The following is an 18,052-nucleotide window of genomic DNA, read 5'->3' as shown; positions in this document are numbered from 1 at the left end:
AACCAGTTTTTCATGAGAAGGGGCACCATCCTTGGAATGAAGAATTCAGGAGTGGATATTATGAACAAGAAGAAAATATCTCAAAAGAGTAACATCAATGTCTTTTGCTCAGAACTAACAAAAGCCCAAAATATGTACACTTAGGCTTAAGTGTGCCAACTGTTCAGTATCTGTCCCTACACTGAGTTTCTTATAAATTGAGTGCCACTAGGAATAGCTGGCTGGTGAAAAAGTTAATTTTTAACATGTTAATTGACTGCAGATAAGAGAAGGGTTTTTTTTATACAGTTCATGAGGTTCTTATAGCAAGTATACTGGGGTGGTTTGCCATTCTCTCCTCCAAGAAGAAGGAGATTTCCTCTTCTTGGGCTCCAAAATCATGGCAGATGGTGACTGCAGTCATGAAATCACAAGACAATTGCTTCTTGGCAGGAAAGTGATGAAAAGCCTAGACAGTTTATTGAAAAGCAGAGATATTACTTTGCCAACAAAGGTCCATATAGTCAAGGCTATGGCTTCCCAGTGGTCACATACAGTTGTGAGAGCTAGACTGTAAAGAAGGCAGAACACCAAAGAATTGATGCCTTCAAACTGTGGTGCTGGAGAAGACTCCTGCAAGTCCCTTGAACAGCTAGGAGATCAAATCAGTCAATCTTAAGAGAGATCAGCCCTGAATATTCACTGAAGGACTGATGCTGAAGCTGAAGCTCCAGTATTTTGGTCATCTGATGCAAACAGAGGACTCATTGGAAAAGTCCCTGATGTTGGGAAAGATTGAGGGCAGAAGAAGAGGGTATCAGAGGATGAGATGGCTGGATGGCATCACTGATGCAATGAACATGAACTTGGGCAAGCTCCGGGAAATGGTGAGGGACAGGGAGGCCTGGCATGCTACAGTCCATGGGGTTGCAAAGAGTCAGACATTACTGGGTGACTGAAAAACTACAACAAAGGGAAGATTATATATCAAAAGAGAGTATTGGTGGCTGCCACTTTCTCCCTACAACTTTCACAGCCTCTTTAATATCCTTATTCCTCAACGTGTAAATTATAGGGTTTAGCATGGGGGTGACAACGCTATACAATACTGAGATTAGTCTGTCCTTCTCCAGTGAGTAAGCTGAGATGGGCCGCACGTACGTGAAGATGGCACTGCCATAATAGAGCAGGACAATGACCAGGTGAGAGGCACAGGTAGAAAAGGCCTTTTGCCTCCCCTCTGAGGAGCGGATCCTCAAGATGGTGGAGATTATGTAAAGGTAGGAAAGGACGATACACAAGAAGGGAGTCCAACCAATGAAGATCCCAATACATAGTAGGGCCAACTCATTGACAGAAGTGTCCCCGCAAGACAAGATCAGCAAAGGAGGGATGTCACAGAAGAAATAATTAATATTGTTGTTGCCACAGAAGGGCAGATGGAATGTCAGTACTGTGTGCACCACTGAGTTGAGGAAACCACCAGTCCAGCAGGAGACTGCTAACAGGCTATACAGGACCTTGTTCATAATAACTGAATACCTTAAGGGCTTACAGATTGCAATGTAGCGATCATATGCCATAGCTGCCAGGAGGAGACACTCTGATCCTACAAAGAAAATGAAGGCAAAAAGTTGAGCCACACATCCGCCATAGGAAATGCTCTTCTTCTCTGATAGCAGATGGACCATCATCTGGGGAACATTGGTAGTGGTGTAGCAGATGTCAAGAAAAGCCAAATTCCCTAAAAAATGATACATGGGTGTATGTAGGTGTGGATCAAGCACAGACACCAAGATAATGAATACATTTCCTCCTAAAGTACAGACATAAGTCAGAAAGAAGATGATGAATAGCAAAAACTGCAGTTCATTTAGGTCAGAGAATCCCAAAATTATAAATTCAGACAGAGCTGTTTGATTCTTTCCTTCCATGATGTTGCCTGGTTCTCTTTGGTGAATTGGGCAAAGAGAAGCACAGATTAAAATAATCATATGCACAGTAGAAAGATCTGCAAAACAAGAAAAGTGTTATGAGTAAAAATCACCACCATCTGTACCAGATTCCAATCTTGAGAAGCAGCATCCCTTCGCAAATCATACTCATATGTATCATTGAACAGGGCTTTCCTGGTGGCTCAAATGGTAAAAAACATCTGCCTGCATTGCAGTATACCCCAGTTCAATCCCTGGGTCGGGAAGATTCTCCTGGAGAAGGGAATGGTAACCCACTCCAGTATTCTTGCCTGGAGAACTCCCTGGACAGAGGATCCTGTTAGGTTATGCTCCATGGGGTCCCAAACAGTTGGAAACCACTGAGCGACTAACACTTTCACTTTTTCACTTTCTTATCATCAGACACAGCTATAAGTACATCTAGTGTTCTACTTGGAGAAGACTCTTGAGGGTCCCTTGGATTGCATGGAGATCCAACCAGTCCATTCTCAAGGAGATCAGCCCTGGGATTTCTTTGGAAGGAATGATGCTAAAGTTGAAACTCCAGTGCTTTGGCCACCTCATGTGAAGAGTTGACTCATTGGAAAAGACTCTGATGCTGGGAGGGATTTGGGGCAGGAGGAGAAGGGGACAACAGAAGATGAGATGGCTGGATGGCATCACTGACTCGATGGACGTGAGTCTGAGTAAACTCCGGGAGTTGGTGATGGACAGGGGGGCCTGGAGTGCTGCGATTCATGGGGTCACAAAGAGTTGGACATGACTGAGCAACTGAACTGAACTGAACTGAATAGAGACAGAAGAGGACATAAGGATAAAAGGCACTAAAAGGCTTTTCCACCTCTTTGTTAGGTCAATCACCCTTTGTTAGGGTCTCCTGACACAAATTGTGGTTCATATCTGCAAGAGCAGAATAAACAGGTAAAAGACATGGATCCTGGTTTATTGTGACCTCTTCTAAGAACAGAGAAATTTTTAGATTAAAGGGAACATGGTAGCTTTCTAGATGTTATACATTGTGGTAAGATATAGCACATACTTTTTGACCTTTCCTATTCACTACAGCTCTTCAGAATGGGTGTTATCATCTTCATCTTGCAGATGAAGTTTTAAAGATCAGAGAGGTTAAACAGTGTGTTCGAGATCACACAGCCAGTGAGAACTAAAGAGGGATCACATTTAGTTCTGTCTAAGTCTGTATCTCCAGCCTGTTTTGGAGACCTAGAGTGGCAAGCAGGTCTCATCTTCCCTGCCAATTCTTTTGCTGAAGACTGCTTACCTAACTTGGGTGTATCCTTTGTAAGTTGAGAAAAATGTGTTCTGAACCTAGCAATTTCGACTGTTAATCAAGAAAATGGTAGTGATTGCATGTATTCCTTCCATTTGTCAACCTGACTTAAAACTATGCTTTATTTTGCCTTCAGAGAGAGATTTTCTGAAGCCTGTTTTAGGAAAACTTTCAAGTATCCTCTCCTTCCCTCCCTCTTTCATCCCGTCTTTCTCTCCCTCTCCTTCCCCACCCCCACTCCACTGCCCATACTTTCCCCTCTTCCTATAGCTTTTTGAAACAGGTTCACATAGGGCAACATTGCACTTTGTATAATAGGGTGTTAGTACACATTCCTCAGACACATATCTTCTTACCCTTAACTCTGAGATTTCCAAGTTTTCCTGACATTTTTCTGCTCAGTTGTGTAGACTAAGGACAAACTCTTGGTGCCCAGTCCAACAACCGTTAGTCACTTCACTTCAGTAACAGTTATCGATGTTTCCATCAGAGATATTTCCTGACTTTCTTAATAAGTTATCGGTGCCAAAGAGAAGTGAATGGAGAGAAGTGTCATAAGCTTAACATGACCTAATGTCTCTACTACACTGATAATTGTGGATAGTTTGAATTTAAATTCCCAGTTCATTCTTTACCAGTGACTTCTTTAGTTCCTAAATTGCTTGACAAATCTAAATTCAAGGAGAATTTTTTTTCACATTGTAGAGTGCTTTAGAGTTATTTTAAAAGATATCATAGAGAGCATGCCCAATGTTCACCTTTAGATAAATTTTTTCCAAAGTTTTCATCATCTATTTTTTTCTGATTAAAGTTAACATATTTGTGTTAGAATGTTTAGAAAATATCAAAAACAAAATAAAAACATTAAAAATTAGTATCTCCATCCAAGAAAACCTCTACTAATGGTTTGGTATATGTTCATCTAATCAATTTTCCATGCATGAAATATTCAAAATGGAGATCAGAAAGTATATGTTTTAATCTGTGTTTTTTCCTTAAGCACCATTTTATAATGATTTCTCATGGCAATAAATATTCTCCTGAAACATGATGTTTGAATGATATACAAATATTCATATGAATACAGCAATTTTTTATACACCCACCCTTATTAATGGATGATTATGTTTATGTTTGTTATGATAAATTTCAGTAATAAGCATACTAAATTAGATTCCTTGAACTTGGAGTTAACTGTCCTATCTTTTAACAAACTTTTAAGGATTCATCCTAATAAATTAGAGACCCCCTGATGCTGGTCATCATTCTGGAAAATTCAAGAGCCATTTGGCTACTGTAGGATTCAGTGTTTGTTGGACAAATTATTGTAAGTGCTGGGTAGAGAAAAGCACTTAAAACCTTTGAGTACTTTCTACCCAGAATCTAATTTACTCTTTAGATAAATTCTCTGAGATAAATAATGTTGTCATTCCGAATTCCAGATGAAAACACTGAGTCTCAGCAAAATAAATATCTGATAGAGTTATGTGCGGAGAAGGCAACGGCACCCCACTCCAGTACTCTTGCCTGGAAAATCCCATGGACAGAGGAGCCTGGTAGGCTGCAGTCCATGGGGTCGCTAGGAGTCAGACACGACTGAGCGACTTCACTTTCACTTTTCACTTTCATGCATCGGAGAAAGAAATGGCAACCCACTCCAGTATTCTTGCCTGGAGAATCCCAGGGACGGGGGAGCCTAGTGGGCTGCCTTCTATGGGGTCGCACAGAGTCGGACACGACTGAAGTGACTTAGCAGCAGCAGCAGCAGAGTTATGTGGCCATCAGGTAAAAATTGCAAGTTTTATCTTTCCCAGACTAATACACATTTGATTGAGTAGCTAAAAATTAAACTTTATTGCTGACAATAGAATTTTCTTTAAAAATACTTTTACTACCACTTATATTCACATAACTGGATTATTTCAATTTGTTTCCAACTCTGATCGTTTTTTTCCTGACTGTTAATGGCACTGGGCTATGCCTGCCGTGTCCTGATAGTTAAATCTATTAATAATTGTTACTAAATATCTGGTATTTAATTAATTTTTGAAAAATTGATCCTTATTATAATTTTTTTAATTTCCTGGCTCTGCTGTAAATTAATTTAAGTGTTCATGCTTATATTATTAAAGGATACTGCTCTAGAGCTTGGTTTAGGTCAATTAATAGAAATGCGTGATAAAATTAAAATAATAATACAGAGAATCTCTTAGTTTAAAATGTTCAAGTTCTAATTCACAGAGAAATATTGATTTTGTAGTTTGATACAAAAAAGAAGCTAACAAGATAAATTAAACATGACTTTCTAAAAATGAAGGTGAGGGTGGTTCAGTGGCTAAGACTCTGCACTCCCAATGCAGGGGTCCTGGATTCAATACTTGGTCAGGGGTCTAGATCCTGTATACTGCAACTAAGATCTGGTGCTTCCAAATAAATAAATATTTTAAAAATAAAATAAAAAGCAAAAGTAAAAATGAAGGAGAGTATTGTATATTAATCAAAACAATAAACTTCATTGATTGCCCTGGTCTGTATACAAATACATATTTGAATTCTAAGTTTGAAAGGATGCTTATTTGTATTTTTGTTTTAATTTCTGTCTTTTCCCTCTGTGACCTACTATGGATATTTTCAGTAGAAGGAACAAATATGTTGGATAAAGGGTTAAATTCCCATAATATAGTATTTCACTTTACCAGAATCAAATGAATTCTCTAATGCAAACAGCACTGTCAAGAGAGGGACCCTAAAATCCCATTGTCTAACCCATGTTTTCCATCACTGCTTATCTCTTCCTTCACCTTTTTCAATCTTTCCTTCTATTTTTGAGGTGGTAAGAGACCAACTACTAGACTAACCCATGCTGCTTATTTTACTCAACAAATGTATTTTTAAAACTTGAAGTAAAATGATAAATAAAACAGAAATTGATGTGTAAGTCAGACTTTGACCCTATGTTTCTGTCCTTTATTAATGAAGAATCAGTAAGCCAGCAGAGGGCCATTCTGAGTGATGCTGAAATACCTAAAATAGCAGCAGCTCCGCGGTGCACACACACTCAGCCTGCCATTCATAGCATGGGATGAGAGTTCGATTTCTCCCTCCTTTGGAATCTCACAGCTCATTACACTCCATGTGCCCACTTACGTAGTCTCTCATCTAAAGAACAAGGCATAGAAAATGTATCTCCAAGAGATGTAGAGCTATATAGCTAAGCAATTAAAAAACTGCTTACTCACCTGTGATCAAAAATACACCAAAAGTGCAGAGATCACAATTCAAATTGTAGACCCTAGTGTAGAACAACTTTTATGAACACAAGGAAGTGACAGATATTAACTGACCCTGGAAAGTCTGTGCTATTGAATACAGGGTCTTCTACCTGAATGCCAGGAGCATCCTCAACTCCTGAAAGTCAGCGCAAGGAACTGGAGTGGGCAAGGACATGCTCCCTGGATGCAGAAGGTCCCTGTGTTTTGTGGACTCTTCTAAGGACCCTAGAGACACACGTCTGAGGTCCAGAGACTCGCTCCTTCCAACTCCTGCCTCAATCCCTAAGCATCTGCTTGTCTTCCAGCGGCTCTGTTGCCATTGCAATTCTGCTTCTGGAAGTCTCATGTGAAATCAAAACTGTTCCAGGTAGACTCTTACCTTTTGGCCCACAACTGACCAATGAGAATCATCTTGCAGCCTTTGCCCATTATTAGAAGAAAAGCCGTTTTCTGGTTTTTTGTTCCTCTACCACATTATCGTATATTGGTCCTTGAACTCTACAATTCCAGTGGTACAATCGAGCTCTTTAACTTGTTCTCTTTTTTCCTCTCAGCTGAAGTTAAGGGGAAGCACCTTTCTGGGACTGGGGGAGGCTTACTTAACACCCCAGTTCTCACCAAAGAAATCCTCTTTAGCCACAGAATCAATTCTGTAACTATGTACTTCTTTAGTGACCTAGCACCTTGCTTTTGGATATATTTGTCTCAGCTAAAATGGAAACATAATATTTTAACATCCTGCAAGATGTGTAATGTATTGATATGTAGGTTCCAAGAGGTTTGTTTTGTTTTTTGTTTTTTTAATGAAACTGAGTTTGGAACAAAAATGTTCGGAAACCACTTCTGTTACCACTTCTAAAATTCTCCCTTCCTACCCATGTTAAGCACTTAAGCCATATTCAAGTCGTTAAGTTCATCAAGCCACCATGACTTTAGAATATAATTCCATCATCCATTCTATCATGATACACTGGAAAGCTTTTCACTCTGGAAAACTAAAGATAATGCTAAGATTTTTATAGCTCTTTCCTGTCCTGGAAGTACCTCAGAATCAGAGGGGACTTCTCTAGAGCAAATTAAAGTTAGAGCAAAGTGAAACCAACTTTCCACAGAGTAGAGTTAAATTATACAAGGTTGATCTTCAAAATTCTACCATCTAGCCCAGTTATACCTGTACCATCCACAGAAGCATACAAGTGTTCCTCACATTGCTTGGAGTTATCAAGCTTTCTAGTTTTTGTCAATCTGATGAAAGTGAGGTGGTGGCTCATTATTATTCTAATTTGAATAACTCAGACTACTAGCAATTTTGAACATGTCCTAACTATGAGGAGATTTTTTGTGTGTCAATCATTTGGGTTTCCTCTCCTACTAATCTGCTATGTTTATTCTTTGCACATATTCTTAATTAAGTTTCCTGGGTTTTTTTCTCATTCATTTGTAGGAATTCCTTATTTAAGACATCATTGGTCATTTATAAATTTAACTTTTTCAAATAATTTATAGAAAGGGCTCATCTGTGCATTAATTTTTATCATTCCATAGAAAAGAAGTCATTCATTTTGTCATGATAAAATCCATATTTTCTTAGGTTATGGGCTGTGCAATTTAAGATTTATTTAAAATTTCCCACTGCTAGTTCATAAATATATTCTTTGAAACTTTTTTATATTAACTTTACAATTTTTAAATTTCAAATTTTGCTTCTTGATCCACTTAAAGTTCATCTTTTTACAAAGTGGAAGTTAGAAAACTAATTTTATTTTTCTTCACTTAATGATCTGATTTTTCCAAACTATAACTAAATTTTCATTATTTATTGTAGCACCATACTTAGTACATACTGTTTCCATACAAATTCTTGGATCTGTATCTAAGACCTCTATCCCATGATATTTTTCTTTTTGGACCAGGAACTTGACTTTCCATTAGTAGGCCTTAGTTTATGTCTTAATGCCAGGTTGAACAAGTCTCCCTTTTAAATTTTTCTTCAAAAATTAACCTAGAAATTGTGAAAATAATACCTTCACACAACCTTTAGATGTTTGTTAAGTTTATTGAATGAATAAAGTGTTTGTGGGCCTAGCCATGTGAGGGAATACCATACAGCAATGAAAAGTGAATGGGCAACAGTGTATGCAACAGTATGGATGACTATCACAAGCATTTACTAAGCATTTACTGTCAACAGAAAGAAAAAAGGAAAGTCCGTGAACAAGTCTAAAATACAGATTACTTGATACCTAGTGAAACAAGAGATATTTATTTCTTCCTAATACACAGCTCATAACCATCTAAAGCACCTTCCCTCTCTCTTTGCTTCATTAACTTCTAACAAATATATGCTTTGAGTTTATTCAGACAAAATGTATAGGATTTAGTAAAATAGGGTGAAGAATGGGGAGACATAATAGGAGGCTTTAGTATTAGTCAAGAAAATTGAGAGGGGGGAAAAAATCAATCCCTAAGCAAGAGAGACTTGGGTGGGGGTGGAAAGGAATATATTAATATTTTTAATTTTAATTTCCTTTTGACATGTAAAATGTTGGCTTTGTCACTTATTCATCTTATCTCATATGGTGTCAACAGTGACAGTCCCCTGGAAACCGGGATCAACCCCACCCACCATGATCGTTAACCACAGAGCAGCAGCCCTAGCCATAAAGGGCTGGGCTGGATGGCTACAGGCTGCAGGAAGCACTGAGGGTCTCCACCCAAGAGGCCTGGTGTTCTCTAGCCCATAGCCTTTGAGTGCAGGGACTGTTGCCCTTCCTACCAGAGGCCGCAATGTTCCCAAGGAGACTGTGTAGTCTCAGGTCTCTTCTCTGGTTTGGATCTGACAAATTCATATGTGATATGGTAGTACATCCTATATCATTTTCTAAAGGCTTTACTGTTCTTTTATACATTGAGGTATGCAGTATTCTAGAACTGATTTTTGTATAAACTGTAAGGCTGGAATCATAAACCCTTTTGTCTTTTTATTGAAAAGATTATTCTTACTCAACTTTTTTTTCAAGCTTATTCTAGCCTCATCTATCATATAATCAAATACACATGTTTATTCATAGAGCATTTTTTAGTTTGTTTCAATGATCAATATATAAGTGAATCATTAACACACAACCTTTTTAACTTTGCAATTGGTTGCAACATCTCTTAAAACAAGTTGCCTATCTTAGTTTATAACTGCAAAGACAGAATTGTTCTATGTATACATTGTCCACTATGATAGCCACTAGGCCTATAAGTGACTAAGCATAGCACAGGCACATGAGTTATTGATAAATTTGCCAGATAAAATGAGGATACCAGCTAAATTTCAATTAGGTAGCTCAAGATCCAATTTTAGCCCTCCAATCTTACAAGAATGTTAAAATGCTGTTCAGAAACTCAAACACTTCCTAAGATCATCAGAAATCCTCACAAGGAGTCCCTTTCACAGTTTTTTATTTTCAACTCTGTTCAGTGTTGGCCTTGTGATTCCTGTCCTTTTAGTTCACTGATCCCTGAAAAAAAATTTGCAATATTTTATACAGACCACTTGATCTGCCTCTTGAGAAATTTGTATGCAGGTCAGGAAGGAACAGTTAGAATTGGACATGGAACAACAGACTGGTTCCAAATAGGAAAAGGAGTACATCAAGGCTGTATATTGTCACCCTGTTTATTTAACTTATATGCAGAGTACATCATGAGAAACGCTGGACTGGAAGAAACACAAGCTGGAATCAAGATTGCCGGGAGAAATATCATTAACCTCAGATATGCAGATGACACCACCCTTATGGCAGAAAGTGAAGAGGAACTCAAAAGCCTCTTGATGAAAGTGAAAGAGGAGAGTGAAAACGTTGGCTTAAAGCTCAACATTCAGAAAACGAAGATCATGGCATCTGGTCCCATCACTTCATGGGAAAGAGATGGGGAAACAGTGTCAGACTTTATTTTTCTGGGCTCCAAAATCACTGCAGATGGTGACTGCAGCCATGAAATTAAAAGATGCTTACTCCTTGGAAGGAAAGTTATGACCAACCTAGATAGCATATTCAAAAGCAGAGACATTACTTTGCCAACAAAGGTCCGTCTAGTCAAGGCTATGGTTTTTCCTGTGATCATGTATGGATGGGAGAGTTGGACTGTGAAGAAGGCTGAGTGCCGAAGAATTGATGCTTTTAAACTGTGGTGTTGGAGAAGACTCTTGAGAGTCCCTTGGACTGCAAGGAGATCCAACCAGTCCATTCTGAAGGAGATCAGCCCTGGGATTTCTTTGGAAGGAATGATGCTAAAGCTGAAACTCCAGTACTCTGGCCACCTCATGAGAAGGGTTGACTCACTGGGAAAGACTCTGATGCTGGGAGGGATTGGGGGCAAGAGGAGAAGGGGACGACAGAGGATGAGATGGCTGGGTGGCATCACTGACTCGATGGACGTGAGTCTCAGTGAACTCCAGAAGCTGGTGATGGACAGGGAGGTCTGGCGTGCTGCGATTCATGGGGTCGCAAAGAGTCAGACACAACTGAGCGACTGATCTGATCTGATCTGATCTGATACAGACTTTTTAAACAAGAGTGTTTGCTAATCACTGGCTGTGAAAATTTGCATTGACTTTTAATTTTGCTTGAGAGTAATTTGCAAAAGTCAGCTCTAAAAGTAAGATGGACAGTTTTGTAATACGTCGTTTTCTTAGAAAAGTTTACACAGCAAAAGAGAGGGAGCTTGAAGCCTGCTACTTTCTCCCCACAACTTTTGCAGCCTCTTTAATATCCTTATTCCTCAAGGAGTAGATAATAGGGTTTAACATGGGGGTGACAACACTGTACAATACTGAGATCAGTCTGTCCTTCTCCAGTGAATACTCTGATATGGGTCGTACATATGTGAAGATGGAGCTGCCATAATAGAGAAGGACAATGATCAAGTGGGAAGCACAGGTAGAAAAGGCCTTTTGCCTCCCCTCAGAAGACCTGATCCTTAAAATGGTAGAAATAATATAAAGGTAGGAAAGTATGATACACAAAAAAGGAGTCCAACCAATGAAGACCCCAATGGATAATAGGGCCAACTCATTGACAGAAGTGTCCCCGCAAGACAAGATCAGCAAAGGAGGGATGTCACAGAAGAAATAATTAATATTGTTGTTGCCACAGAAGGGCAGACGGAATGTCAGTACTGTGTGCACCACTGAGTTGAGGAAACCACCAGTCCAGCAGGAGGTTGCTAACTGGCTATACAGAACCTTGTTCATAATAACTGAATACCTTAAGGGCTTACAGATTGCAATGTAGCGATCATATGCCATAGCTGCCAGAAGCAGGGACTCTGACCCAACAAAAAGAATAAATGCAAAAAGTTGCACTATGCAACCCAAATAAGAAATGCTTTTTCTCTCTGATAGTAGATGTACCATCATCTGGGGAACATTGGTGGTGGTGTAGCAGATGTCAAGAAAAGCTAAGTTTTCCAGAAAAAAATACATGGGAGTGTGGAGGCGTGGATCAATCATGGTCACCAAAATTACGAAGGTATTTCCTCCCAAAGTACAGATATATGCTACCAGGAAAATAGTGAAAAGTAAAAATTTTAACTCATTTAAGTTGGAGAATCCCAAGATGATAAACTCAAATAGAACCGTTTGGTTTTCTCCTTTCATAATACAGCTCTGGTTTTCTTTCTGAAATTGAGAACGAGGAAGCATAGATATCTGTAGTCAGGTATTGCTCCAAAAACAGGCTACGAAACTAGAAAATAAAAGTTTCACAGAGGAAAAGATATTATTTATCAAGAAAATATTAGATGGGTCTGTAAAAATGCACAATCCCACAGCAAATCAACTGTATGCATTAGCACCCAGCATAAACATTATCAGCCTTTCATCTGTTGGTCAAATATTTTAAAATGAACACTACAGACAGTTTTGAATTTTCAAGTAAAACACGTGCACTAAAGGAAGAAAAGGCCCATCTACTCTGTCTTCCTGGGCTGCAGCAATTTGGAAGCTCATTGAAGACAATTGTCAGTGGGTCAGTCAACTATGCTGCCCTGATTGTAAAGCAACTATACTCCAATAAAAATTAATTAAACAAAAAACTGTGCTGCCTTGCACACTTCTGGAGGCTGACATTTGTGGATTGAATGTAGAGTCAGTTGGTCACGCTTAGAGAATTAGGAGAGCAGAAAAAGACATAGTGGTACCACGGGTTGATAATATATTTGAGGGGGAGGGCAGTTCCATAAAATACAGAGGAAATTCACAATTAATCTTACCGTATAGATCTTACAGTTCAAGATGCTCAGACTTGGGCATTCAGCTAATAAAAATAAGTTCTGCCTGTTGAAAGCCTTTCTAAACAAACAAACAAAAAAAACTCTTTATAAAGGGAGAATGAATTAATATTTTATTTATCATTTACTGTACAAAGTTTATCCTGTACTTTATGCCACTAGGAATCACTACACCAAAGGTGCACTAGAGCTAGCTATTACTGGTTCAAAAAAGCTTGTTGTTAATGTCCAGAAATTTTGTAGGCAAGATATTAAGCACAAGCATTATTTAAAATGAAATTACGTAAACTTCCAATTGAGTAAATTATATTAAAAACAGAGGTAACTTACACAAGACATCACTCCCTCATCATTTTACATGTTCCTCTTATCTTTACTTTAGAGATTATTGCTTTTATTGTATGTGTATGATGGAGATGCCATAAAATGGCTTGCTACTGATCTTTTATTCCCAAACTAATGTTCAGTGAATCATATCGATAGCTTGCAACTAGTCACAGTGGAAGTATTTATGCCAAGGAGCTGGTAATTCTACAAACTATGAGATTGATTCATGGTTTTGTTGATTGTCTAGGCTTAAGAAAGTGGTGGGAATATGTTAATGATGTCTGCCTGCTTAGTCGCTCGGTCATGTCCAGCTCTTTGTGACCCCATGGACTGTAGCCTGACCAGGTTCCTCTGTCCAAGGGATTCTCCAGGCAAGAATACAGGGTGGGTTGCCATTCTCTTCTCTATGGGAGCTTCCTGACCCAGGAAGCGGATCCGGGTCTCCTGTGTTAAAGGCAGAGTCTTTACTTTCTGAGCCACTGGGGAAGACCTGTTGGTGATGCAGTTTAAACTTAAAACTGTGTCATGTTTGTAGCCATTATACTGTAAATAACACAAAAAGTGGAGGAACGTTTCTTCCAGCATTCAAAAAGTTTTGTACTTTTAGTAAAACTAATGTCACTGACAAATGAGAGAAATTCAGACATATAACTTCCTTGATTCACTTTCATCTTACTTATTAACATAGACAAACATATCAAACACTAATAGAATTCAGCAATGATGTGAGAGACTTCTTTGTTGAATTGACGTTCACAGAATACTATTGTTAATTTTTGCTAAATGCTTGAATCTATAGCCGCACTATAGCTGAATTCAACTACTGTTTGATCAAGTTAGACTGTATTCAAAGACTTATTTACAGCTCTCAAGTCCATTCACTCTCACACACTCCTGGATAACCATTTCAAACCTCCAGCTATGCTTTTTCTCTATATTTATTCTCAAATGCTAATCTTGCTTTCTTGTCTATGAGAAATTTGAAGCAATTGAAAAGAACTTCCAGACTCAGCATCACATGTGTTTGCTTCTATGTACAAGTCTGCTTTCCCATCTGTGTCTATATTACTAGAGAGTGACTGTCTGTGCTTTTTTAAAAATTCAGTTTTGATTGGAGGATAATTTCTTTACAATGTTGTGTCACTTTCTGCTGTACAACAACATGAATCAGCCATAGGTATACATATATCTCCTCCCTTTTGAGCTCCCCCTCACCCCAACCTGTGTTTTTTTTTTTTTAAATATTGTAGTGGTTTTTGGCATACATTGACATGAATCAGCCATGAGTGTACATGTGTTCCCCATCCTGAACCCCACTCCCACCTCCCAAAAGCACAAGCCAACCTTCTCACTTGTGCTTTTGATGACACCCCCTCACTTAATCAAGTGTGCACTCCAGCAATGGTACTCTCTCCTCTGTAATTCTTTTTTCTTTCTCTGATGAAGCATTCTCTTCAGCAAAGGAACAGGCTATTATTTCTCCTAACACAGTCTTTTGGACTCTGTGGGAGAGGGAGAGGGTGGGATGATTTGGGAGAATGGCATTGAAACATGTATAATATCATATATGAAACGAGTTGCCAGTCCAGGTTCGATGCACAATACTGGATGCTTGGGGCTGGTGCACTGGGATGACCCAGAGGGATGGTACGGGGAGGGAGGAGGGAGGAGGGTTCAGGATGGAGAACACGTGTATACCTGTGCAGATTCATGTTGATGTATGGCAAAACCAATACAATATTGTAAAGTTAAAAAATAAAATAAAATAAAAATTTGTTGTCTTTCTTTTTCACTATTTTTCTTTACCATCCCATTTTCCTGATATTTATATCAAAACTTCTCAAAAACAATAACTAAACTGATGGTCTCATTTCCTATTCTTTGCCATCTCTTGAACTTACTTTGTTAGACCTTTATCTCAATGTTCCCCCAATTCCTAGCTGTTGGATCAATTATGAAATGTTTATACACAGAATCTTACTGCTTATTTTCACTTCTCTAGCTACCGAGTCCTCACTATGTCTCAGTTAATAGTTATAATCTTATTCTCAATAGTTTAATGCTTCTAATCTTGCCCAGTGCATGCAGTGCTTAGTTGTTTGGTTGTGTCCAACTCTTTGTGACACCATGGACTGTAGCTCACCAGGCTTCTCTGTCCATGGGGATTCTCCAGGCAAGAATACTAGAGTGGGTTGCCATGCTCTCCTCCAGGGGATCTACCCCACCCAAGGATTGAACCCAGGTCTCCTGCATTGCAGGCAGATTCTTTACTGGCTGAGCCACCAGTGAAGCCCAATTATGTGTAAATCACCTTCCATCATCATGCTTCCACTCATAACCCTCCAATCACCCTAGCTCAAATTGTAAATTCAATTTTTTTTTTTTTTTTGCTGCTTTTCCCAGTTTGTGGGAGTCTTATTTCCCCCTCTAAGGATAGAACTAGGGCCCACCACAGTGAAAGCACTGAGCCATAACCACTGGACCACTAGGGAATTCCCCATAAAATCAGATTCTTAAAAAAATACTACAAGCTCTGTAAAATCTTTTTCTTTTCACTCTTCCAGCCTAATTTCCCCCCTTTCTCCCCTTTGTTCACTCAGTCAAGTCACACTGGCCTCTTTACTGTTCCCCTTTGCTCTTCTCCATGGCTAGCTATCTGACAAAAGTCTTAACTTTATTTAAATCTTACCTCAAATAACATTTATTTAATGAGACCCACTCTGATCATCCTATTGGTGCCCTCCTACACTCTAAACCCCTCTCATGCTCCTTTCATTTCTCCATGACACATAGCACCTTCTGAAATCCATATATAATTTATCTATTTATCCTGCTTATTGTGGATTGCCTATTCCCCTAGTTGGATATGGGCTCTTCTAGTGACTCAGTCAGTAAAGAATTTTCCTGCAGTGCAGGAGACTCGGCTTTGACACCTTAGTCAGGAAGCTTCTCTGGAGATGGGAATGGCAACTCACTCCAGTATTCTTGCCTGGAGAATTCCCTGGACAGAGGAGCCTGATGGGCTACAGTCCATAGGGTTGCAAAGAGTTGGACACAACTGAGCGACTAACACAAGTTGTATATAAGTTTTACAATATCAGTGTATTGACTGTTAATGATGCATTCTGAGCATCTAGAACAGTCCCTGGCACACAACACATATTTGTTCATTGTTAAATCAGTCTTCCAGATCTCCTTTCATAAAGAATTAACTTAGTTAATTTCTCTTTGCAGAAGACTCATAGGTAAATCTCTTTGTTTTTCCAAGACAACTTATGTTAGCCCCACTTACCCAGTTTGGTTTAATTTGATTTGCTGTCTTGATTCAACCAGGAGTTGTCAAGGAGGAAAATGTTACCCTTATAAAGAAGGATTAGCCTCTCCCTCATATTCTCATGTGAACAGGAATGAAATTGTCTCCTTCAGTGTTACCATCTCTGGCCACTTATGTTTGGAACCACCGTAAGTGTGGCAGGAAGCTGCTGCTCTCTTCGAACTCACATGCCTAACACCAGAAACCCTCTTCTTTCCTCCTGTTTATGTAATGTCTTTAGAAAAGCATACACAGTGTAGTGAAAATCTAATTACTTTTCCCCAAATAGCAATGATGAAGACTTTGGAGACTTTGAATATCTTACTAGTAATTAGGGTATATTATAAAATTGTTTGTGGGCTTCCCCAGGTGGCACTAGAGGTAAATAACCCACCTGCCAATACAGGGGCCATAAGAGACAGGGTTCAATCCCTGGGTTGGGAAGATCCTGGAGGAGGGCATGGTGACCCACTCGAGTATTCTTGCTTGGAGAATCCCTTGGACAGAGCACCCTGGCAGGCTATGGTCCATAAGGTTGGAAAGAGTTGGACATGACTGAAGTGATTCAGCACGGACGCATAAAATTGTTTATAGTGGCAGAATTTAAAAGAACAATACTGCTATTATTATTTTGCACAAAATAATACTGCCATTATAAATTTTCCATAACATTATATCCTTATTGCTGGATATAGTTGAAAATTATCATGATTGCTGTTGCTTTTATTGTTGTATTTAAAATGATGTTCAAGTGAGCTTCATTATATAATTATGTAAATTTAAATAGCATGTAATTTCAGAAACTTAAATTTTTAAAGACTATATTTTTATACTATTTGTCTCATTTGAGTCACATAACAACTTTTAAGATGGGTGTATATTTGTAGGCAAAATTCCAAGATAAATCCTAACAAACCTAACCTGTGTATAATCTCCTCCCTTTGAGTATAGGCAGAACATATGAACATAAGGTGATATTACTTCCATAATTATATGGCAAAATATATATATTTTACAGATGTAATGATATCCTCAAGTTAATTAGCATTAAAATAGGAAGATTTTCCAGGTGGGTCTGACATAATCATGTGGACCTAAGTCTGAGTTGAAAAGGTCAGAGTTAAATTAGAAGAGGAATTTAAGTGTGAGAAGTTCTCCACTCTTGCTTAAACATGATTAGAAGTGTAGGCAGCCTCTAAAAATCAGCAGTAGCTTCAACTGACATTCAACAAGGAAATGAAGATCTCTTTCTACACCTGTAAGGAATTTGGCCAACAACCTGAATGAGCTTGGATTCCAGAAAGGAATGCAGCCCAGCCAACAGCTTGATTTCAGCCATTTGATAAACTTAGCAGAAAACCCAAACATAACACACCTGGAATTCTAACCTACAGAACCGACAACTAAGCTAATAAATGATTGTCATTTTAATAGAAAAGACAATAGAAAATAGTACAGTGAAATTATGTCTATATGAGAATTTTACAAATAATAAATAATGTAGAAGGGTCACGTAAAATTGCATCTTCTCACAGTACACTATTTCTCACTATTCCACATCTATCTCCTTATACCTAAAGTATCAAAATACATTTGTTTGACAATATAAATCTTTATTCCCACATAGAAGCAATGG

At 38.6% G+C, this 18,052-nt stretch overlaps 2 protein-coding genes across 2 annotated transcripts; both read right to left on the bottom strand.

The window, feature by feature from the left end:
• Nucleotides 1–746: 746 nt before the first annotated feature.
• On the bottom strand, nucleotides 747–1,913 carry LOC133235910 (olfactory receptor 5V1). The gene has a single exon (XM_061397690.1). The coding sequence runs from the start codon at nucleotides 1,911–1,913 to the stop codon at nucleotides 960–962; it is 954 nt and encodes a 317-aa protein (XP_061253674.1). The 3' UTR covers nucleotides 747–959.
• Nucleotides 1,914–11,220: 9,307 nt separating this feature from the next.
• On the bottom strand, nucleotides 11,221–12,219 carry LOC133235909 (olfactory receptor 5V1-like). The gene has a single exon (XM_061397689.1). The coding sequence runs from the start codon at nucleotides 12,187–12,189 to the stop codon at nucleotides 11,221–11,223; it is 969 nt and encodes a 322-aa protein (XP_061253673.1). The 5' UTR covers nucleotides 12,190–12,219.
• Nucleotides 12,220–18,052: the final 5,833 nt, after the last annotated feature.

The sequence above is a fragment of the Bos javanicus genome, chromosome 23 (genome assembly GCF_032452875.1).
Source record: "Bos javanicus breed banteng chromosome 23, ARS-OSU_banteng_1.0, whole genome shotgun sequence".
In the NCBI taxonomy this organism is placed as follows: domain Eukaryota; kingdom Metazoa; phylum Chordata; class Mammalia; order Artiodactyla; family Bovidae; genus Bos; species Bos javanicus.
Note: the sequence above shows the minus strand (reverse complement) of the source record. Positions and strands in the feature narration are given on the sequence as shown.

Bases quoted from the DNA above. Each gene is read 5' to 3' on its own strand.
- LOC133235910 (XM_061397690.1), bottom strand. From the start codon at position 1,913: ATGGAAGGAAAGAATCAAACAGCTCTGTCTGAATTTATAATTTTGGGA.
- LOC133235909 (XM_061397689.1), bottom strand. From the start codon at position 12,189: ATGCTTCCTCGTTCTCAATTTCAGAAAGAAAACCAGAGCTGTATTATG.